Below are 25,353 nucleotides of genomic sequence, written 5' to 3'. Positions count from 1 at the left end.
TATTACAAAAAAACCCTCATTTCTCAATGATTGAAAGTCAAGAACAATAAAATCACAAAACCCTTCTTAAAGCGGCTTCCTGTTTTAGTTCAGTTACAGTGACCCACACATGTTCAGTGTCTTCTTTACCTTTCAGGAACCCCCTTCCCCTGTCATTTACACAACATCAGCTAGGTCTTAATGCTCTCTGAGATGCTGGAAACCTCATGAGTTTCTAATTCAATGCCACCTTTCCAAGGGATCGCATAGGTTTTCATCACACACTTGTTAAATACAAGAAAGTCTTTAAGAGTCCCACACAACTCTTTAATTATAGTTCTGAATCATGTAATAAGCATGCAGAAGATATTTTTGAATAAAGGGGGCTTTCCTTCTTTTCTCTAATTGCATAATTTTAGCAGCCACCTCTTCCACCTACTTATAAGACCACGGCTGCATTTGTATTTCCTTAGAAGGGACTATTTACCTATTAGACAGTGTGCTGCTTTCCACATGGTAAGGTTTCCTTTTCGTTGACCTTGAAGGAGACCGATCCAAAAGTCTCTGGGTTTGAAATGTAGGGTGATTCAAACACTGCTCTGTCAAATATCTGTCAGCTGGGTCCAACTTCAGTAAATTCTTGGGAAATAAAAGTTGAGGAATGGAAAGAACAAAGTTGAATTTAAACTCTACCAATTACCTTATCTTTTTTCCTAGAAAAGAAATACGTGGTCACTGCAAAATACCTAGCAACAATAGCTCAAGGAATGAAAAAAATCACCCACAACCTCACAATTATAGTCCTCTTGGTAGAAATCTTTCTAGTCGTGCTTTTGAGTACCACATATAATCTTTCTGCTATAATACCTGGCTCGTGATATGCACTTGTTTTTATATCCCATTCTTTTCATTTACTTATAAAAAACATATTTTTTGCAGTATAACTTAAACATTTAAAAACCTTTTTAATAAGCATATATTTGCATTCTTCATCTTTCTACTGTCTTTAAGATTCTTTCTGGAGACAGAGCACTAGTTCCCCGTGCATTATACATAAGGTATATTATATATACATGAGGTATAATCTGCACATACTTTCCTCTGACTCTTTTCATTTTACCCCCATAGTTGTAAGCACACAACTGTATGTATTTTGTTTCCCTTCCACTTAGCATGCAATGTTGAGATCATTCCTTAAAGTACAGAGCTTTAACTCTCTGTGTATACTTCATACTTTGGTTTTAGAATTCCCAGATGACTAATAGGTCACATTGTTTCCAACAGTTCCCTTTTTCTGAAGCACGTGGCAATACACCGTCTCACAATATGCTTTTTGGGAAGGGTGGGGATTGAAGCGAAGGCTTTGTGCATACTGAGCAAGTGCAATAACAATCAAGCTACATCCTCAACCTTACATCAAGGTGTAACTGGGCAACTGCAGGCTGAGCCCCGAGCCTGTCTCCTCCCATCTTAATAAGGCTTTAAATGATTGTGCAGAAGCTTGTGGTATGAGTCTATCATGGTTTGCTCAGCAAGCATCCTACTACTAGATATTTGACTGATAGCCACCTTTCACTATCATGATTAGTGCTATGACAAAACACTTGAAATCTAATGGATTCTTTCTTAAAGGTGGCACTGGTAGGTATTGTTTCTTCATGCTGCCAAATTACCAATTAGGAAGGTTGTTTTAAATTATAATCCTCTCAGGAAGTGTAGGAGTCTACCAGTTTCTGGGGACCCTCAATAACAATAGGCATTCTCATTCTTCTTAGGGGTTGCAAATCAGATATTATAAAAGCTGCTGTGTGTTTAAAGTTATTATTGCTGTGTATGTGTGTGTGTGCGCACACACGCTCATGCATGCACCACGTGTGTGCAGTTGCCCTCAGAGGCTGGAAAAGGACATGAGTCCCCTGCAGCTGGAGTTACATGTGGCTATGAGTCATCCAAATAGGTGCTAGGAACCAAACAAGGGTACACTGCAGGAGCAGCAAGTGGCTTTAACCACTGAGCCACTGCTCCAGCCCCTCTTACAGATGTTTTACCTCGTATCTTTGCTGTTAGCAAGGCTGCTGACCAGTCACTGACATAGTCTCCTCACGTATTTTCCTGTTTCTGCAGGCATCCCTACTTAGTTTTAAGTGTTCTTTGTTCATTAAGGTACTAGCCCTCCGTGTTATGTGGAATGCACTAACTGAAGTGTTTTCACCAAAATTGTCCATTTTAGCTGGGCAGAATTTTTTAGTTGATTGATAAAATGATCAAATTATCATAATAAATAACCAACATACCCTAACACAGGGCAATAAAGTGCCGGCATTCACTCTTCTAGGTATTTGTCATCTCAGAAAAAGGAAGATGAGTAAAATTCCAACATTCACAAATGTACTTCCAGCTCAGTTTGGTCTGATCCATAATTAATATATATATTTAACTAGCGAGAGCAAATTTGCTCCCAATAAGCCAGACTTCAGTTTTAACATTGCACCACATACATTTCATTTCTGGTCCTACCAGATACTGACATATTCATTTTGATACAAAGATTCTAATTATTGAAACTCAACCACTAATTACATGCAAGTGGCAAACTTGTCTCATTTCTGTTTTTCCCCCTTATTATAGAACACAACTATGATAGTTTAAACTAGTATTTCTAACAGCTACCATTAAAATGGTTTCAAATATAAGATCTCATTAAAAAGAAAAACCAGCCCCCAAGAAATCTTTCTAAATTAAAAACACCTATGACCTTTCAGAAGAGTTGACGCTATTTTAACTTATTTGATATCCTGTAGAAGTTACTGTACAGACAAAACTATTTTCATATGCTATGAATACAATTACTTTAAAGCATGAAGACCATATAAGCATAGTATGAAATTTATTTAGCTAACAGTTTAAAAAATTGAGCATGTATTGGGGGAGGCATCACCATTTTTTAAAACTAAAGCAAATATAATTATTGTAGTTATTTTTAAAACTATTAAGGGCATGGGTGTGCATTAATTCTAGTGATTGTATCTTTACTAAAATAGCAGCTCTAAAGAGGTACAAGATGAGATAAACATTTTAATTATTAGATGTGGACACAATTAGCATACATTTAGGGAGCAGCAAAGAGACTGACTGAAAGGACAATGGAGGCTTTTCACCTTTAAAATCTTCAAAAATAGGTAAAAGGAATGGTGATATGTGTGTGTATATAATTTAATAATAATTAGGCAATATTAATCAGTGACAGAAATCAAAATGATGGCTTCTGAAGGAGGCAGAGTGGGCTAAGACCTAGGAAAGATCCAAAGGAGGTTTCTTGGATATTGACTAAGTTTTTAATGTTTTAATACAGGTAAGGTAACAAAAACATGCTTATATTTATAAAATCTCAGAGATGTAGACATAATTTGAATACATTCAAATGTGCAGTTCATGTGTCTGTGCATGTGTATGTGCCTGTGTATGTGTGTTTTCATGAATATATATATGTCTGCACACTTATTCATACAGTGCCTACCCTGGTCAGAAGGGGGCCTCTGATCCCCCAGAACTGAAGTTAAAAGTGGTTGTGAGCTACCATGTGAATGCTGGAAACTGAGCCTGGGTCCTCAGGAAGAGTAGTCAGTGAACTGAGCCATCTCTTCAGGCCCCTGAATTTGTATTTCAATAAAAGTACTTGCTTACTTTTAGAAAGCAGTAACAAAACATATTAAATGATAGGAATTAGAATGTTTGCTTTCCAAGCCCCTTCGTCCCTCCAAACCCTTCTCCTTCTCCACTCTCCTTCAAATTCATGGCCTCTTTTTCTCACTAATCATCATTACAGTTTTAACTAAAGAAAAAAAGAGACAAAAGATTGTATTTAATTCAATCTTTTTCTATTCTGTTCTATTTATATTTTAAAAGTTACCGAGTAAGGCCCAAATTAACAAGTATTGGCTACATGAAAGAAAGTATTGGCAAAATCCAACTGATTTACCTAATAATTTGTCTAATTAAATTGAACGAGTGTTGAGGGTTCATTAGAAAAAAATAGCAGTTCTCAATCTGTGTTAATAACATCAGTGCTTTATTAGAGTTTCATAGAACATGGTACTTGGTATTTAATTAAATTTGGAAAATGTTAAGACAGAAATGCTTTACTGTGAGATTTCTGAATTCCTCCATGGGTTAATGAACACTATGTATCTCTAGAAACATTATGTGGTATATGGCCTCTCCCTAACACCAGAGAGTCCCTTCTCCACATCTGCCCCCACACCTACTCACACTGTTCCTTGGGACAGAGGTGAACATACCCTAAAACACAGCCAAGTTCTAAGAACACAGCTCAGCGCCTTGCTGAGCTTAAAGTTCCTTGCACACAGTGGAGCCTCCACATTTTGACAGCTGAACAGACGGGCATAAAATAAAACGGACTCATAATCAAGCAGTGACACTCTATTCTGAAACAATCAATGTTTGCCTGTACATTTACTGCCTGAAACAAAAACTTGAAAAATACGATAAATAGCTTTCACTTAAGAGACCACTGTTTGCTGAGGTGGAAAAATCTTTGCTTGCTCAATTTTTGGGACAGAGTCTTTGTAACTCAAGCTAGCCTCAAACTTAGAGAGGCCTTCCTGTCTCAGCCTCCCAAATTCTGAGACTACAAGCATGTGCTACTATGCCAAATAAGAAAATCTTTAATGGATAATTTTGGGGCCGGAGAGGTGGCTCAGTGGTTAAGAGCATTGGCTCCTCTTCCAGAGGTTTGATTCCCAGCACTCACATGGCAACTCCTAACAGCCTGTAACTCCAGGCCCAGGAGAGCTGCTGCCTTCTTTGGACCTCTGCAGACACTGCATGACATGCAGACAAAACACATACACACATAATAAAATAAAATAAAATAAATCTTAAAAATTTGAGGATGCTTTTAGTAGTTTGGAGTAGGATGTCTTTGGACAGGAGGAACGTTCAGGTCGTGATGGTAGTAGTGATCCTGATATATCTAAAGAAAACCAGAAAGAGCAATCTGCCTAGGTGAGAAGAGGCCCAGTCGGAGGAAAAAACAAAAAACAAAAAAAAAAAAACCAGAATTAGAATCACTGATTAAATCTGCATAAACCATGAGTAGCCTTCAATGTTCTATACAAATAATTGTAAAATCTTTTGTCTTACAAAATTCACTTTAAAAAAAAGAATAATTTAAAAATAGCAAGTCTTCCAGATGCTGTACCTGGTATGTATTTCTATCTATTAGGATATTTTAAAAAATGTTTCCCCATAGAGCACTTTACAGTACAGGATGAACTTTGTTAAATTAAATCTGAACTTAGATATTTTAGATAAATTTTTAACAATAAAATATTTTTATAATTCAATTCCTACTTACTTTTCAGTAGTAGATAGAAATAGAGTTGAATTTTTGTTACTTAATAGCTTACAATATACAAGTATTCAAATAATACACTCAGTTTTTATTAACAGTATTCTTTGAAATGTCACATGTCTAAAATAAAATTATTCACGTACTAAAAAAAAAGAGTTGTTTTAAAATGTAAGCTTGAGTAGCTCTTGAGTGCCAACAGATTTTCATTATTCTGCCCATTTTAGGAAAGTAATTTAGGGATTACATGCTCCTCTCTAGATGGACTGAGACAACACCAGATTCCTGTTGCAATTATAAACAAATTACATGCCTTTTAACATGACATACTCCCCATTAATCATCTACTAACAAAACATTTAATTCATAAAAGCAGGCTATGGTCCCAAGTAGTCAGAGGACCAAAGGATTTCTTTTTATAGAAAAATTGACTTTTCTTACCTTCATGAGGTCAAGTAAAACACTATTTAAGATTCCAAGGTACCTTCTCTCTAATGACTGAGGATGGTTAACAGCCGGAAACTGTAAGGACAACACAGCATGGATGTTAGCATTTGGGGAAGGGTATGTGTACAGACATTTTGGGGGGTTACACAAGGCAGCAGTTGGATGGAAATCATTACCCTACTGTCAATCCAAGTCAAATTACTATTTGTTATATTACCTTTCATGTCTCTATATTTTAGATATGCATTAATAGGGCCAAATATTAAATATTGGGAAAACTTACAGGTGATATCTAAAGCTAGATAGACAATATTGAAGCTCGCAAAGAGAATAAAAGTCTTGGCTGTATATTTAATAGAATTCTGTCTGCTTATACAGCTTGCTTCTAAAACAATTTATAGACAAACTGTCTGTTGAAACAGACAGTTCTCAATACTGACAGACTGGAGAACTAACAGAAGGGCCATGATATGATATCATATAAAGATGTCTTGGTTTTTCCACAAGAATATGTAATTTACTCCTGAAAATGGAGATATAAGAAAGGAAAAAAGGCAGCAAGAGGCCAGAACCTGAAAAGCTCATTTTGAAATTGTAAATTTAGGCACATGTCCTATTATTGTTTTTAATATACTATTCTAATGATCTATTTTAAAAATCTTACTTTAAAGTTCTAAAGGGGTAAACATAGGCACCTAGATCAACAAATGAATTTCTAAATAAAGTAAGAGATGTTGAAGTTTATTTTGATGTTGTACCCTTTCTTCTACCAATTTACACTCGGCAATATCTTGAGTGGTATTGAAGCATTGAGTAAGACACTGGCAGAACCCAAGCTTCCAAATGTTGAGAAATAGTTCACTTGTAATACATAATTCCTTTATACCAACATAGGAACATTTCAAGGTGCAGAGATCCTTAAATAAGCGGAATGAAAGGTAACATCAAACAAAATATTAAGAAATATTTATGCTACCATCTCAACACTACATTCTGTAGGGTAAGAGATACACTTGAGAAATTTGTTGTCTGGCTGGAAAGGAATTAACTGTGCATCTGTAAATGAGAGGCTAAAGGCGGTCATGGGGGCATGCACCTGTAGTCTCAGCACTCAAGAGAGTGGTTGCAGCAGGAGGAGCTTGGGCTTGAGGCCAGCCTGGGATACATAGTGAGAACCTGCGGCAGTAGAAAACCCCGTGGACATCTTGAACTCAACTTTGAAAGAAAGACAAGGAAGTAATGCTGTGCAAAGCATTTTAAGTATTATTTAAACTTACATTTTAGAGAAGAGGAAAATGATGATCAGAAAGTTCAAATAACTGGCTCGAGGAAAGCTACATAATTAATGAACAGAAGTACTATCTGCAGCTAAGCCTGTGATCCACCCCCTCCTAACACAAAGTACCTCTCCCAAGTTCCTTTTGGTGCTACTGCAGCATTAACTGTCAGACCAAAGGGAGGGGCACCTGTCACACCATGGTAGAAGACTCTCCACTAGTAAAATTTAATCAAGACTTTTCTTCTAAGGTCTATATTATTATATCACATACCCTTCTTTTCTCTCCTTGGGAATGACATTTCATTGATAAGAAAATTAATTCTGAAAGCTAAAAGGTCTTCAAAGGATCACAACAAAGAAAAGTGACCAGGACAGGGAGTTTTCTGTGAGATCATGTCTCCTAGAAATGTCAGAAGCTACATGCATAAAGTCTCACCAACGTGGCTGACTAAACATGAGTTGAACAAGGAGGACACTGACAGGCATGCTAATGTGGACAAGGAAAGCTCACACGGCTTCAACCCTGTACAAGGAACTAGAGGCAACTAAGGTACGCTGTGAGCAGGAAAAATAGTTTTTCCCAGCAGAGAGCACAAAAATTAGTTGTACCATACCAAACTTTGATCAGTCCTGAAAACATACATACAAGTAACAATAGAGATTGAGCAGGTTATAAATAAGAATACACACACAATTATATACAAACACACACGTACCAACAATTAATGGGAAAAGAGGCCATTAATTGGAAAGAGAGCACGGACTGGCACACAGGATGGTTTGGAAGGAGGAAAGGGAAGGGAGAAATGATGCCATTGCATTATAATCTTAAAATATATAAAACATTTAAGAATGATCAAGCAAACTCCCAATTTAAAAATATAATGTATATGCTATTAAATGAAATATGCTATTCTAATATGAGATAATTCGACAAAAAGCCAAAGCTGGAACATACAATTTAAAACTAATGCTAGGGTTTTTATTTTCTTAATCATTTGAGTTCCTCTTTATTGAGCACAAGCTATACCTTGGCGTTTTGTTCATTTCCAGTGCTAGGGATGGAACTCAGGTCTGTGGGCATGTTAGGCGAGCTCTCTACTATGTAGGTACACCCTGGCCCTACAGAGTGATCCTCATAGATCATTCTCCTTCATCACAACCTGTCACTATTTCACATGTGAAGAAAACAAAGACACAAGAGAATGACATAGCTTCTAGAAGGTAGTAAATATGGGGACTCCGATAATCTAATCCCATTGTGGTACACTAATAATTATTTTTTCCAAATAATGACTAGAAGTAGAATGGCATGCTGTGGATTTTCCAGTTCTCTACACCAGTGGATCCAAATACACACCATGCTGGTTTGTGCATGGTTTGCAGCAAATGCAGTTCATGGGCCCTGTGTGCTCAGCTAGCTGTCACAGACAGTCTCAGAGTATATCATAAAGAAAAACTTTTCCCTTAAAAGTCATTGTTAAGCCTCTAAAGAAAGATGGCACTAATTTTGTTAAGCCACCATGAACACTTCAGACTAAAATGCAAATACAGTAAAGTCTATAAAAACCTAACTGTCCCAGAAGCAGCAATCTCCCTGAAGGATATTTACAGAGCTCTCACATGCTAGCGAGTATGCTATAGATGCTGTTGTTTAGAGAGAAGGTCTGGGAACAGACAGGACCACAGACAAAAGAGAAAAAGGTGATTTTTGTGGGTCCTATAAATTTGAATGTGGCCTCTAATTCAAATGTGATTTATTCTTCAAAGATGCACCTTAAATTTCAAATCTGCCCATAAAAGCTGTTCTAATAAAACACCAGATATGATTTCCAACTTGCCAGAAAAGTGTGACATGCTCCTGGTTCAAATCACAATGAAATATAATAGAAGTAGAACAATGAAATGGAATGCAGTGCATTATGCTTGCCTATAAATTTATAGTTTACTAATTAATTCAGTATGAAATTATTTTTGTGCTTTATACTAGTATTTTTGTTTTTGTTTGGTTTTTCTCTATGAAATTCTCGTATCTGTGTGACATAAGCATAGGCTATACTACCTGCATGATGTTGAAATCATACGGGCAAGGCAGTCTCAGCTACAAAGGAGTTTCAGACCAGCCTTGGCAATTTAAGTAAGACCCTGTCTCCAAAAATATAGCATCTATGAAGGACAAACAAAACAACTCCAACAAAAGGCACTAGACACCCAAACCCAGACCATCCAATCGACAAATGGGTAAATGAACTGAACACATTCCTCTAAAGAAGATACACGGAAAGTCAATAAATAGTTGAAAAAAACTTCAATCTTAGCATGAGGGAAATGCCAATTAAACCTGCCTTTGATTCTCTTACTCCAGTCAAAACTGAGAAACCAGCAAACGCTGGTGAGGATGCAGGAAAGAGGAATCCATATTCACTGCTCATAGGAATGCAAACTTGTGCAGCTCCTATAGAACTTAGGGTGGAGGCCCCTCAAAAAAGCTGAAAACTACCATCTGATCACTGAGCTATACCACTCTTGGGTGTCTGCCAAAAAGGAATTGACAATGGCATACCACAGAGGTACCAGAATGTCCGTACCTAATGCAGCACTACTCACAAGAGCTAAGCCACAGATCCAGTCTAGATGCTTACCAAAGATGAACAGATGACATACATGAACAATGGAATCCTATTCAGTCACTCAGCACACCGAAACTATGTCAGCTGTAGAGAAATGGATGACTGGAAGATAACCATTGGAACAAAAAAAGCCACATTCAAGAAGGCAAATAGAACTTTCCTTTCACATGTGGAATATGGATTTCACTATGAGGTGGAAGAAGGAAGAGGTCTTGGACAGAGCTGAAGGTGAGAAAGCCAGGATAGTGAAGAAAGAAAGAATATATCACATGTTTTCTCTCATATGCAGAATCTAGGTGTGTGTGTGCGCGCGCGCACACACACACATACAGAAAGAAAGAAGAAGATTATTTGCAGGGTAGGTCGAAGGGACCAGCTAGAGAGAAGAGGAAGGATGGGGGAGGGTAGTGAGGGTGGTGAATAAGAGCAAGACACAAAGATATACATACATGAATACAAAGAAAATTATTTTGCATGCTAACTAAAAGAACAGAAAAAAATAAAGTTGAGGGATAAGGAAAACATCTTAATTCCTTAGTTTCTAAGTTATTGAGTAGGCCTAGAACTGTCAAAATCTGCTCACCATTCAGATTCTGTGGCACAGGCCTTCTAACCAGAACTGTAATAAATCAACACTATGCAATCTAGGAGATACCACCTTAGGTGTGCGATATGAATGGAGCAGTTTCTTTCCTCGACGAAGTCACAAGCCTGGTGAGGAGGCATATTTGCGAACAGCTATTTAATTGAGTATTAACGGGTATAACAGCAAAGAAAAAATGTGATCAAAGTGCTACAGGAATGTAAAACAGCCTAGATGCACACTCTAGAAGGGCTTCGCAGGCTCTAGGCTGTGCTTGGAGAACTAGAGATAACAGTGCAGCACTCTGGAAGACTCAGGCCATGCCAAACACATGACGGGAGGTTCCTGGTGGCCTGAGAATATAGGAAAGAGACCAGGACAGGGGATGATGAGGCAGGAGGGTCCTGAATGCTACCCTAAAGAGTTTAAACTTCAACAGAAATCATAGAAAGTGGTAAGCAAAACCGAGACAGAATTAAAAGCGTAGTTTGAGAGAAAGTTTAAGAGATCAGTTTGAAAATAAAGAGAAAGGAAATGCAACTGAATTTGATTGCTGATGGCATAGACTCATTCAGTCATTCAGTGATTGTCTACCACAGACAGGATGGTTCAGTGTTGTCAACTTGACAGAAATCTAGAATTTCCTGGAAGAGGGGCCTGTGGGCATGCCTGTGTGGGTTATCTTGATTACCTTAATTGATGCAGAAAGGCCCATTTTAATTGTGGGCAGGACCATTCCTGAACTATATAAGGTGGAGAAAGGGAACTGAGTCATAGTTGGCCACTCTCTGCTTCTTGACTGAAGATGCAATGTGACCAGCTCCCTCAAGCTCCTCCAGTTGTGACTTCCCTACCACTATGGAATGTAATCAAAACTATGAGCCAAAATGAACCCTTTCTCCCTTAAGTTGCTTCTGCCAGGGGATTTTATCACTGCCATAGGAAAAGAACCCAAAGCAATGTGTACTAGGTTCTATATTTAGCATCTAATAGAACACCAAATGCTAAACTGAAACCACAGGCAACTCTGGCATTGAACAACCAGGTGAAATAATCCCATGCCATGTTCAGTGGTATGATGGGGAAAAGAAAAGGTACCATAGAGAAAAGAGGGGACTGTATGAAGGATCATCAGAAAGAGGAGAGACTCTGGGTTGAAATTACAAATGAGAAGAAGACATGCAAGGTAAGAATGTTCCCAGGAGAAAAAACCACTAGTCCCAAGTACCAAGTAGTCATGAAGTACCAAAACCTCAGAATGTTCATAGAGGTAAAAGAACAGGCAAGTGTGGTGAGAATTTGGAGGGAGGTAAATGGAGACAAGAATGGGACAAGGTCAGGGAACCAAAGGCCCCATCATGCGAGACCTCACAGGCTATGGCAGAGAGCATGGAATGATCCTCATTGACAAGAGAAATTCAGTATTTGTGAATATAATATTTGCCTCTCTGTTAGACCAAGAACAGGTCACATTTATTGCCACATTTTCAGCCTCTAGTACGAGAAATGTTCCATAACTGTTAAATTAATTTTGAACTACATACTATTTTGTAAATTAATCAATGGTCACAATTTGGCTAATATAAGCAAAAACAAAAGGAGAAGATAGTCTAAAGTAACAGGCGCCTTTGGGGGAGGAAGTGAAAAAAGAAAGCAGAGAGAGGAATGAAAAAGTATATACAGCCCGGCGGTGGTGGCGCACGCCTTTAATCCCAGCACTTGGGAGGCAGAGATAGGTCGATCTCTGTGAGTTCGAGACCAGCCTGGTCTACAGAGCTAGTTCCAGGACAGGCTCCAAAACCACAGAGAAACCCTGTCTTGAAAAACCAAAAAAAAAAAAAAAAGTATATACAGCTCACTTTGTTCATTTCTTCCAAGTGTACTGATCTCAGGAGGAGCTGGGACTGTGTTGTACGTTCATATGTGAGCAGGAGAAACTGAGGTCCAGAAAGTCAAAGGAAAAAAAAGCACTTTACAAATGGCAAGTGACATCATGAATTTGTCATTTCATGATAGCTGATGGTTGTGAGGGAAGAAAAGTCATTTTCCTTTGGGGGCATAGATGCAAGCAGGTCACTCATACATACACGAGAAGTACTAACTAGACTCGGGATTACCAATAACAACAAGGACAAAAAACATGGAAGACATGAAGTTTAGAGGGAGGTGAGATAGGGAGACCCTAGGGTGAGTTGGAGAGACATGATTGAAATACATTGTGTGAATATACAACATTTTCAAAGAATAAAAAAATTAAAAAAACATAATAACATGGTTTGAGATTTATACATTTGCACTGGAAAATAAAATAAAACAAGGAATGATGAAATTGTTTAGTAGTTTCTGCAATGACTACAAACTGACACATTGGCTTAAAGGAGTGCTTAAACACTTAAAAAGCTGCGTTGGGGGTAGATGGAAATAAAGAGCAGTATATAAAACCCTTATCATTCTGATGAGGTACCGCTGGCAGTTACATGTTCCTCATCTGGACAAAGTTCATGGTTTTGAAAATATTTTTTATTATAGTCTCAGAAGACAAGTCTTACACAAAGGTAGCAAGCCTAGAAAAACATGCCCAAGGCTCTGACTTCTACAGGGATCTGATGTTCCACTGTTAGTGTACAAGAAAAATCTGTGAAGCAGAACCTCTAAATCTGTAGAACGCAAGCACCCATGGCCATCTGCAAGACACCACAAACATATTCACCTAAGTCAACAGCAGCATACGGCTGTCTTTCAGAGATGCTTAATATTCTAAATAAAGAGATAGTGTAAGATAAAGGTTTGGAATAAAATAACGTACATGCTAAAAATATACTGAAAAATCAAACTTTACACATTAGAAAAAAGACATTAGCAGCTCCTGCTTTCCAACTGTGGCTATTTTTAATTTCACAAATACTATATAAGATTCAGAAATAAAATATCACAGTGAGAATTAAAAACACAGCGACTGGAAAGGGAGAGTGTGCAATGGGAAGCTTAGCATTCTATTGTGCAGTGAACAGCACGTTAAATACTGCCAGATTGATTCCATTCTGGATTTTAGCAAAGCCTCTTACCCGGAGCCCATGGAAACGAGGATTACTGTAGAAGAGCTTCATCTGCTCAGATGGAAGTGGTCCTAGCACCTTCTGAATAGTAAAGAGTTGGTCAATTTCACTTTCTCCAGGAAATAAGGGCTGTCCATCACTAAGCTCCCCAAGAATACAGCCCACTGACCACATGTCTACGGACTTGCCATAGGGAGCTCTGAAAAGCAAAAGAAGAGACAATCTTAACAACTGAAGACACAAAATGTTTAATAATTCCCAACTTAATTTGGACCAAATTCATGATTTAAGACATGCATGTACTTAAGGAATTTAAAAGGGCCACTAGCAAAAGTGAGGCTGGAAATAAGAAATTAGAGCCATCTACATAAAAATTTAGAATACAAGTCCATAACCCACACTCCAAAAGAAATCAGTTTAAGCATAATGGAGTTAGGATTTACTTATTTGAAATCTAGATATATCTTAAACACGAATGGCTTTAATAAACTAATATAATGTACATATTGAATAAGAACACCTCACTTAGGCAATGAAATATTCCCAAGAAATGTATTTTCAAATAATTACTACTTTAAGCTTTAGTCTGGTAAAATGTACCATTGCCTTATGTACCTTAAACAAATACTGAATGTTATTTAGCTTCTGATTGCTTAGAATCATAATTTCTAACAGCTAAGATGAGTTATTTAGATATAACTGTATTTTATATGAGGCATTCTGATAACTACTTCTAGCAAATAATGTTTTAATGGACTTAAGGGTTTGTAGCTCTCTTTGAGGACCTAAATCACTAGAGAGCTTGACGAAGAGAATTTGCTACAAATGGAGGTCATAAATGAAAATTTAAGGCTCCCCATATAGCTTATAGCTTGGTACCTAAAATCTAAAATAAAATTATTTATGACAGTTTAAGAAAAACTTATACACAGTTTCAAACATAAATAATCCAAGCTTTAAAAAGGGAAAGCCAAAATAAAATATATGAAAAATAATCTCAAATGAAATTCTAGAATGCCATAATGCTAATATAAAAAATTTAAACTAAAGCATTATTAGCATACAGAATACATTTAGGTTAATACAAGTTACTGCAACAATAACTCAGTGTTTCATTTATCTCATTTCCTCCCCCCCCCCCAATCTAAAACCACGAGGAAAGCTCATTTAAACAATTTTGGTAGCTTTCTGGGCAATTAAGCATACCTATTTTAAAACTACTATTTGAGATAAAGAAAACCTGTCATATGGTACTAGATTGAAAAGCCTATGGGAAAAAAATCTCGCACTCATGACAAGCTATTTTAATCCTATCATCTAATTTGAATACTTTATGCAGCTGAAACTATTTTGGATATCAAGGACAAAGTCCTTGGAATGTATAAACATGTAGACTCAATATAAAATCAAATACCGACTGATTTCAATGAAATCTTTACACAAATAGTATAGTACTTAAACTAGAACCTGACGATCGATTCCACTGTACTTAAGTTGGCTGTGCTGTGCGCATCTGCTTTCAGCAACTATCGAACATCTCTGAACATAACCTCGTCTTTCCAATGGGTACCACGAGAGAATAAATGTCCTCTAAAAATTCATAATAAAGCTATCCCCACAAGACTCCATGGGTCTAGTTTATAGACAAAAGTCACATTTTAAAGACTTCTGCCATACTTGGGCTCTTGGCTGCAGTTCTAAGAATGATCTGCTTCTTACTCTTCATTAGCAAATAGTGTCATATAAATTCAAATCACAAATTCCTCAAAAGAATATAATAAAGCCCAGTGAAGCACACACATACCAGGAGAAACACAGATGGATACAACGAAAAACAATCTTAACTCCAGGATCAAAAGTTAGCCCAAGAAGCTGGGGAGATAGCTCAGTGGGTAAAGTGCTTGCTTAATAAGCAGGAGAACATGAGTTGTGATCTCTAGTACCCACAGAAACATCTGGCTATGGCAGTGGGTACTTGTAATGCCAGCACTGGGAAGCAGAGACAAAAGGATCCTGGGGGCTCACTGGCCAGCCAGGGTAGCCAACTGAATGAGCTCCAGGCTCAGCAAAAGATCCTGTCTCAAAGAAACAAGGAGCGGATTGGCAGTAGGGTAACCTGCACAGAACCCAACTAGGCCCCCTGAATGTGGGTGATGGTTGGTGTGGCTTGGGCAGTCTGTGGGGACACTGGCAGTGGGCCAGGGTTTATCCCTAGTGCATGAACTGGCTTTTTGGAGTTCATTCGCTATGGAGGGACGCCTTGCTCAGCCTAGATACAAGCCAGCGAGAAACCTTGTCTCAGAGAGGGAGGGAGGGAGAGAGAGAGAGAGAGAGAGAGAGAGAGAGAGAGAGAGAGAGAGAGAGTCAAAAGGTCTATCAGACACGAGTCAAAGGATTCTACATCAACGTGTTTCCAGTCCATCTGCCAGTCAACTAGCTATCATCGGAGTGACTCCAGGAGAGGCTACTGGGCTGAACTCAAGCCACAGGAACTCAGAACTGAGATAAAGATAGTGCAGCTTGTTTCTCAGCAGCATGGCGTCCTTAGGGGTCTTTTTCCGCAGTGAATATGCAACTGATACATTTAAATAACCCAAGTTTTTTTTTTTTCCATAGTGATCCCAATACAAATGACAAAGAAACAAGAAGTGTGCACAGGCCACACTATTAGAAAAGTAACTCACCCGAGTAATAGCTCTGGCGACCGGTACCACCTTGTAGCCACATACTCGGTGTAATTCGCATTATTGCCCTCTGAGAGATTCCGAGCAAAACCTGAAAGAATAGCAATTTCCTGTTGACAAAATCGTTCACCTCTAGTAATGCTTTTAAGGAATACCAAAAGAGTATAATGACTAACATTAAATAGACTTTATTAAGAACATCCTTATTTGAAATAGTTAATAGTGTTCCTATGTTAAAGCATATGATGAATTTGCTACAGACTCAGTCTTTCTTCTATGCTAAAGAGAGCTGTGTTTTCAAATTCACCCAGTCTTTTTTTTTTTTTTTTTGTCAGCATGTGGAGCCAGATTTCCAAATAGACTCTCCTAAAATTTTCAATTTAAAATTGCGAGCTCACTAGGGCTAGGAGTCCAAGTCACATGAGCATTAATTCTGCTCTGTGAGACCTACACAATACTGTGTATTTACTGTTGCTGCGCGGCTCCAGTCATTAAGTAAACAATTAACAGTTGGCACTGATAGAAACGAGTAGGCTGAAAATTACTCTTAGCCCTTAATGCTGTAGAAGCGACGAGGGCATCTTAATTACCTTCTAGGCACTAGCATTGTTTTTGTCCCCACTCCTTCCAAAGGTTTAGGACCAAAAAATGAAGCAGGAGGATAAATCAATTACCTATCTAATCCACCAAATGCAATAGAGGTTCACCACCAGGGTTAGGAAAACATTAAAACTGGAGTAAAAATTAAGGTTTGTGTCAGTTTGAGAGGTAAAACTTAGTGTTTCTTAAAGTGAAACAGTAAAAAAAGAGAAATAAAACAACAGCAACAAAAGACAAAGGTCGTAACTTCAGCTAGTCAATTCTTCCTACTGAAGCATTGGCTGAATGTGCAATCCTGAATGGGGCTCTTCAAGCCAGATACAGGAGTTGCCTCTCTGCTAGGGAAGACAATTAATTAGGAAGTCCTTGAAGGGACCCACAGGACATAGGATGCCACATGGAGTGCTGCCAGAAGGAACTTCCTGACCACTCTTTAAAGCAACAATGCTAGAGAAATAGTACACTTTTCCTATTGTTAACCATAACGCAGGTATTTCTTTTCTATTTATACCTCTTTAAAAATCTTCAGTCACTTTGAACCTTAATGGAGAATCCTGGGTAGGCATACTACATAAGTCTGCTGACATCTTGGGAGGTAATCATAATTACAAATGGGAATTCAGAGACAATATTCTTGGAAATCAGTGGAGGCCAGAAGAGGGAAGTCAGATCCCTTGGAACTGGAGTTACAGGCAGTTCTGAGCTACTTTGTGGGTTCTGGGAACTGAACCCAGGTCCTTTTCAAGAGCAATAAGTGCTCTTAATCATTGAGCCATCTCTCCAGCTCCCAATAATATTTCAAAGAGTTGCCATTTTTTTTAACAATGGCAACATTTGACTTAAAATCAGTGCGTGTGACCCTGGGGCTTAGAGTACATTCAGTTGGTAGTCTCTGCCTAGCACGCAGGAACCCCTGGGTCCCACCTCTAATGTTGCATAAACTTGGTGTGGTGGCACATGACTATAATTCCAACACTCAAGAGGTGGAGGCACATAGATCAGACACTTAGGGCTATCCTTAGCTATAAAGTGAGTTGGAGGCCAGCCTGAGATACATGAAATCTTATTTCAGAACAAATTAATTTAAGTATTTAAATCAACTGTTGAGTAGTAAAGAAAACTCAAAAATTTTAATTGTCTGCTGCTTTTTGTAAATGCTCCTTTCTGATATTTTTATCAAGTCATGACCTAAACACTATTACGTTTTCTATATTATTTAAAATATTCAACAGCATTTAAAATAGAATTATTCACATGAAAAACAACACAGATTTTACTAGGAGTATAATTTTTAGAAGTTTTTCTGTATATTTGAAAAATAAGAGTATTGTACACCAGTTACCCATTTCATTCATTAAACATTTAACAGGAACAAACAGATGTGTTCTCAAAACGGCTTTGACCTTACCAGTACAACCACTGTATGTAAATCATACATAAGTGCGAAGACATATGGGCATGTATCTAGTGGTTATGACTAAATGTAGAACAATTTCTATCAATATGCAAAACATTTTATTCTACTCTAACCAGGAATCTACACTGATGGTTTACAGAAAACTCTAATTCTGGCAACATTTGATACTGGGTCATTTGGTACATTACTCCTACATGACAAGCAAGTATTTGTTCCAAATTAACTCCCATTAAACAAATAACTGCATAATTTGTTAAAATTGCAGATAATATACCATACAACAAAGAGAAAGCAAAGCTACACCAGCCATCAACTGTCAGCATATGACTCAATTGAACGCTCTTCTACTAATTTAAATCAAAATATAAGATCACTTTTAATATACCTTCAAACGCTACCCATGTAGTACATTAAATTAATCCTCTCAATATTGGGGCTCAATTTCTTTTTAACTTACCAAAGTCACATAGTTTCAGGACATCACTGTGGCTGATTAAGAGATTTTCTGGCTTTATATCTAGAATACCAAGATTAAAAAAACAGTAAATAAAGACGTTCTATTTTTTGCTGATTGATGCAGTACTGCAATGGCGTCTATTTAAAATCATCTAAGCAGGATTTGACTAGAAAACTGTGCAGCATGAAGAAGAGAAAAGACATTTTATACTGCTACAAAAAGGCTTGATTTCTTTTTAAGAGACATGCAGACCACAATAGCTAAGGAGATCCCAAAAAAAAACTCAAAACATAATTATCTCTCTCCCTTTTCCTGATAAGGATTGACCCCAGAGCCCTAAAGCATGTTGAGGATACACCTTACTGAATTCTGTGAGGGTTTTTAAAATGATTAAACTCAGGCCAATATACTTAAAGGAACTGCTTTTGCTTCATAAAATGTTAACAATACAAATTTTTGGAGATTGAACCTAAAATGTTTATATCTCCATGATATTTTTAAAAACATACACACCAATAGTTAAACAGTATAATGTTTATTAGAGGAATACTCTAAAAAGGTTCTCTGCATAATTCCTATATTCTCATACTTATTTCGGTTTTTCATGTGGTTCACAACTAACAGTCACGACCGCCATGTTTTTCCCAATAGATCATGTAAAGATGTGAAAAGAGTTGAGGAGAAGAAATTTCAGAAAATGAAGTTGAACTATTCCACTGAGAGGCACCATACAATCCTGTTTGTTGACATAGGATCTCATGTATCTCAGACTGGCCTCCAAAGATGGCATTGAATTCCCCATCCTCCCAAATGCTGAGAATACAGGTGTATACTGCCATGCCCAGCCACAACTGAGTTACCATCTATATTACGTGGAAGAGATGAAAATAAGGTGATTATAGAGGGAGTGAAATTGAAAGATTTCCCAGACATGGGATTGTGGTTTTTGATCCTGGAGAGCGAACCAAAGGCTAGTGGAGCACTCTAGTAGCATTTACAGCCCCGGCTCAGAGTCGTACTTCCGATCACTTAATCAAATCACAGTCCTATAACGGAAATACACTTAACTCAGCTCCTCATTAACACCCTAAAGTGTAACATTACCTAAGACACTAGACGGCCAGTTGACCTGGGGATTTATCCATGACGTATACAGTCTTGATAATAAGGTAACTACTACGAGAGTCACATGGTAGAAGTTGGAAATCTTCAGCTACTCTTAAAAGTAAGACTACTTTAAAGGTAATTATTCTTGTTCATTTGTACAGATAAATTTAGTATAATAATAATTAACAATAATACAAAGAAAAGAAGTAGATATGCCAACATTTTCTGATAAACATTTTAGCTTCATTATTATGATCAAACTGTGTCCATTGCTGTAAGCTTTCCAGTGTAAGTGGGATTATTAGAAAACGAATATTAGTCAAAATGACACGAAGCAAATAATTTCCCTTATTGCTGAAACCACTGACTTTGTTGTGCTAAAGAAAAAGTGATATAGTTTAGAGAAGTATAATCATGGCTCATACAAGACCAATTAGACTTTGTACCTATAGACAAGGGGCACTTTTCACCACTAGGGAGCAGAAATCAGCAGGTAAAGATGTGTACTGGAGATTCCTGGCCTAAGATGGAATGAAAAGAAAGCTGTACTGGCGGACCAGTGACTTAAGACCACTTATAATCTGAGTTGGCTCAAAGGCCCTGGTCTACCTGTAAGACACAAAGGCTATGGACATTGTCTATCTGCCTCTTTGATTCCACCCAGAAAAAGCTTCAAATTTTGCATCTGCCGACTCATTAGTATCACTACAGTCACAGCAGACTTGGTTATACAAATAGAGATATCACCACAATATCCAAATAAACCTGTATGCTGCCCTTTGGTGGGTATAGAGCAAAGGGCTTCTCATATGTTTACTTTCAAAATAGAAATGGTCTTAAAACAGTCCATCTTTAACAAGCCCATTGACTTAGTAGTCTCCATGTCAAGAATTCCACGCTCACCTCTATGGACAATGTCATTCTTGTGGCACCAGTGAATAGCTTTAATTAGTTGGTAGATGTAGCTTTTCACTTTTTCAGGTGGAACTCCATTTGGCATTTCTTCCAGCAATTCAAGCATATTCTAAAAGTAAATACAGAGTCATTTCGCTTCAAAATTAAGCAAACCTATCAATTATGTAACAAATAATCTATAGCACCTTACATAAGGATTCATCCAATGTAAAGCATGCATTTTTCGTTTTGTAGTTAATATTCAACTTAGTTTGGGGTGGATCAGGATAGTACATTAAATAAAAGTTCTCCTTTAAGAGAAACTATTTTTTTAAAAAAATCCTTCCTGCTGCCTCTAATTCTGAGAGGGGGGAGGGAGAAAGAAAGAGGAAAGGGTGAGAAAAAGCGAGAAGAACGATTAGATTTATACATTTGGTATAAAAATTGAAACCAGCTAGAAAATACCATTGAGGGCCAGTGGGATTGCTCAGCAGATAAAGACACTCACTGCTTAACTGATGCAAACCTGACAACCTGAATTTGATCCTGAAACTCTCATAAAGATGGAAGGTGACAACTAACTCCACAAAATAAATTTTCCTTTGGCCTTCACATGTGCACTTTGGCATGGTTCCTCCCCACATAAATGAAATAAAAAATTTAAAGACAAAAATATCGTTAAAGAAACACATAAAGCCCAGACAATTCAAAACTGTCAATCTGGTGTCAGAGACTATTTTGCACAAAGTTCATGCAAAATTTTTGGTAAATCAGATATTGCAGTGCATGTCTGTCACCCCAGCACTTAGAAGACATTACATAATAAGACCCTGTTTCCAAAAACACCAGAAATGCTAAGCCTAAACTTAGCTAGGTTCCATTGTATTACCACATTAACCAAAGATTCTCCGTTTCTTCTGCAAAACACAGCCAAGAGGGTTCACAGTACACCTTAGCCTATTGTTTAAAGGTACCCACATAGAGAAACACCTTACAAAGGGAAACCTGGGATACACAGAGGCTCAGATGCTGCTCACAGGCTCAGGAAATCACATCATCTTCATCACAGTGCTCAGCTGTTTGTCTTTTTCACTATTGGCATGTACACTGATGGTACATAGCAACAATGGATAAATTGCTAGAACACTAACAGGAATGAAAACAATGGAATTTTCAATTCAACTGACCCTGGCCATTCTATTAAATTAAATTAATGCTATTAAACTATTAAACAAAAAAAGCAGTTAGCTAAAGATGTCCTTGATGAAGCAGTAGAAAAGCATTGCTTTTATGAAATTTTATTGTACATGTTGTAACGATTAATTTTTGATTGTCAAATTGGCACAATGGAAAGGGGGTGTCAATGAGGGATTGACCTGTGAGCAGGTGTGGGGGGATTGTCAATAACTGCCTTCAGTGATGTGGAAAGACCCAGTTTGAAAGTGTGTGCACTGTTCCTTGGTTTGGAGCTCTGAACTGTAGAAAAAGTACAGAAAAACTAGCTGAGCACTTAGCTATGCATTAGAATGCATACATGCATTCATTTCTCTTTGATCATGGTTGTGGATATGATATGACTAGTTGCTTCAAGCTCTGGTTGTTGTGAGTTTCCTCCACTGGCAGACTATAACCTGGACCTGTAAGCTAAAATAAACCCCTTTCTTCTCTAAGTTGCTTTTTTTTTTTTCTTCAGGATATGCTGCCACAGCAACATAAATGAAACTAAGACATGTCTTTTTAACAATCTACATGTCAACTGAAGAATCTACACAAAGCACTTCTGCTGCACACATGCCATCTGAACCATGGCTGTCCTCACTGAATCCTGAGATGCATCTGAACCACAGCTGTCCTCACTGGATGCTGAGATGCATCTGAACCATGGCTGTCTTCACTGGATGCTGAGATGCATCTGAACCATGGCTGTCCTCACTGGATGCTGAGATGCATGGCTGTCCTCACTGGGAGCTGAGATGCATCTGAACCATGGCTGTCTTCACTGGATGCTGAGATGCATCTGAACCATGGCTGTCCTCACTAATGCTGAGATGCATGGCTGTCCTCACTGGGAGCTGAGATGCATCTGAACCATGGCTGTCTTCACTGGATGCTGAGATGCATCTGAACCATGGTTGTCCTCACTGGATGCTGAGAGGCATCTGAACCATGGCTGTCCTCACTGGATGCTGAGAGGCATCTGAACCATGGCTGTCCTCACTGGATGCTGAAAGGCATCTGAACCATGGCTGTCCTCACTGGATGCTGAGATGCATCTGAACTATGGCTGTCCTCACTGGATGCTGAGATGCATCTGAACCATGGCTGTCCTCACTGGGAGCTGAGATGCATCTGAACCATGGCTGTCCTCACTGGGATCTGAGATGCATCTGAACCATGGCTGTCTTCACTGGATGCTGAGATGCATCTGAACCATGGCTGTCCTCACTGGGATCTGAGATGCATCTGAACCATGGCTGTCCTCACTAGGAGCTGAGATGCATCTGAACCATGGCTGTCCTCATTGGGAGCTGAGATGCATCTGCACCATGGCTGTCTTCACTGGATGCTGAGATGCATCTGAACCATGGCTGTCCTCACTGGGAGCTGAGATGCATCTGAACCATGGCTGTCCTCATTGGGAGCTGAGTGCATGTGCAGACTGCACTAGCCACTTTTTGTGCTGTACCATTTTCTATCTTAAAGAACAACTGAAATGCAAGCCACTTGTGTTAACATTATTGAGTTTGTTGTTAATTTTGTTTTATTTTTGCATTGCTAGCTAAGCACTCTACCAGTGAGCTCCTACTCTAGCCCTAAACAGTTTTACATTGCTCAGTTCTGTCTAATATGAGAAACACTACTAGATAAAACCCACATAAAAGTTGTGAAGGCTCTCAACAATCTTAACATAATTAAATATCATTATCAACCACTGAAATAATGTTTCTTTAAAAAGAGAGCTGCTGCACATATGAAAATCATGTTTATAATAGTTTGGAAATACCTAACAAAAGAGAGCCACAAAATGCGTTACTGTCTAGTCAATGGTGACAGACATGCAGAAGCACGGGTAAGGAACAGGTGCTGGCAGCTGATAATCATAAATACTGACAGCCTCTGCACGGAGATTGCTCTCTAGTCTTGAGCCTTTGCTTCCATTTAAAGATGCATTGATGGGTATGCTGTATGCAACAAAGACCAGTCAGAACTTTAATCAGAAGATCAATATGCAGAACACCTCAACCTACCTCTCTAGAGGATTCAATGTATAATTATGGTTTCAGTTAAAAATGTCGAAAGAATGTTTGCAGCTTAAAAAAAAATCTCTATTCGAATTGCCTTTTTTCCAACTAACAAATACACAGGAGATGCCAAAAACAAGGAGGCATAGGAGAGCTGAAGAGTACAGAAAAGATGGTTATCTCTCAGTCCGTGTTTTACTCACATTTCCTAAGTGGCAGATACTATCACTCTCCACAGCCATTTTTCCTTACTCTGTAGGGAATACAATTTCCAACCACAGACTCAGATACTCTGGACGCTGAGTACATTTCCTCTCTGCCTTGCAGCAAGTGTGACCCATGTAACTCTATACTAGCTGACAGGATGTGACAGCTGACTCTAAAGACCAGGGAGCGGAACTTGCCCTTCAGTCCTGCGCTATCTCCCGTTGTATATATTTGTGAGGAAGAAAGAGATTCCCATTTTGTTTAGGGCATTGTAATTGTGGGTCTGAGCTAACGACTCCCTATCCCACTTGAGCATCTTTCTCTATGCTCCCCAGACTCACTGTAGATTGCCAGGTCCTGTCGCTGGTGGGCAGGTGTAATGGTTAACTTCTATCCAAGAATCACAGGAGCAGGGAAAGAAGGCCAGGCCTCAGTGTCACAAGATTGTAATATTGGTCACAGCACTGTCACTTGGGGGCAGAGCAAGCTCAGGCATGTCAAACTGCTTCTCCCAGAGAGAAAACAGATATGCAGAAGAGATATCTCTATTTGATATACTAAATTGTTATTTATTGTAAATCACCACCATGAATATAACAGAAATAAAAAAAGTGAGACTGAAATACCAGATGTGTCAAATTTCATTATAGGGCAGTGAAAGGTAAAGACAGAACAAGTATTCGTGATAACTAGAAAATAAACAACCTGTTTTTCTGTTATCCTAGTACAGCAATATTTTTCTTAAAACAAAAAATCTTTAGTTTTATTTACATAATGAAATACCAAACTAACACAGAAAAAGATTTGGGGAAAATAACATATAATAACTGATTTAAAATGACAGAGCCTTCGCTAGGGATATTAACCACAGTTAATGGTAGGCCCCATGCCCAGCAGTAGATGGCCAACACAAAACAAACTCAATGATATTTTTGTAGACTTTTTGCCTCATATTGCTTTTTGCTTGGTCATTCTTTATCTTATTAGTCATTTGTTTATATATTACGACTTCCAATTTTTATGTTTTTATGGGTCTTGTTTTTGTGTATGTGTGTGCATATCTTCTGTTTTTGAATTCTATTTCTGTTGTCATTTGCCTGTTTCTTTTCTAGAGAGAGAGAAAAAAAAGAAGGGGCATAGAGTTGGGTGGATCAGGAGTTGGGGAGCAGCTGGATGAAGTTGGGGAAGGGAAAACCCATGATCAGATCATATATGCAAAATATTTTTCAATAAAAATAAATATTAAAATAAAATGATAGTCTTGCATATTTTAAATGATGCTAATAAGGATTAGTTTCTATGGCTTATTTCAAAAAATACGTTGTAAATGCTGAATGAACTCAAAGTCACATTACCAGGTCAGGTCTTCCTGAAAACATTGCTTTCTTGTCACTTATGTC

At 38.1% G+C, this 25,353-nt stretch overlaps 1 protein-coding gene across 2 annotated transcripts in view; it reads right to left on the bottom strand.

Moving 5' to 3' along the window:
* Positions 1 to 25,353, bottom strand: part of Cdkl5 (cyclin dependent kinase like 5) — a 209,579-nt gene that overhangs the window by 44,983 nt on the left and 139,243 nt on the right. For both annotated transcript variants that reach the window (XM_057759435.1, XM_057759436.1), the window contains exons 6-11: positions 20,514 to 20,634; positions 18,504 to 18,563; positions 16,030 to 16,120; positions 13,355 to 13,544; positions 5,792 to 5,872; positions 467 to 618 (exon numbers count right to left, since the gene is read on the bottom strand). In XM_057759435.1, the coding sequence (XP_057615418.1) occupies positions 467 to 618; positions 5,792 to 5,872; positions 13,355 to 13,544; positions 16,030 to 16,120; positions 18,504 to 18,563; positions 20,514 to 20,634 (695 nt within the window). The remainder of the gene's footprint in view (positions 1 to 466; positions 619 to 5,791; positions 5,873 to 13,354; positions 13,545 to 16,029; positions 16,121 to 18,503; positions 18,564 to 20,513; positions 20,635 to 25,353) is intronic.

This window comes from Chionomys nivalis, chromosome X (genome assembly GCF_950005125.1).
Source record: "Chionomys nivalis chromosome X, mChiNiv1.1, whole genome shotgun sequence".
In the NCBI taxonomy this organism is placed as follows: Eukaryota; Metazoa; Chordata; class Mammalia; order Rodentia; family Cricetidae; genus Chionomys; species Chionomys nivalis.
Note: the sequence above shows the minus strand (reverse complement) of the source record. Positions and strands in the feature narration are given on the sequence as shown.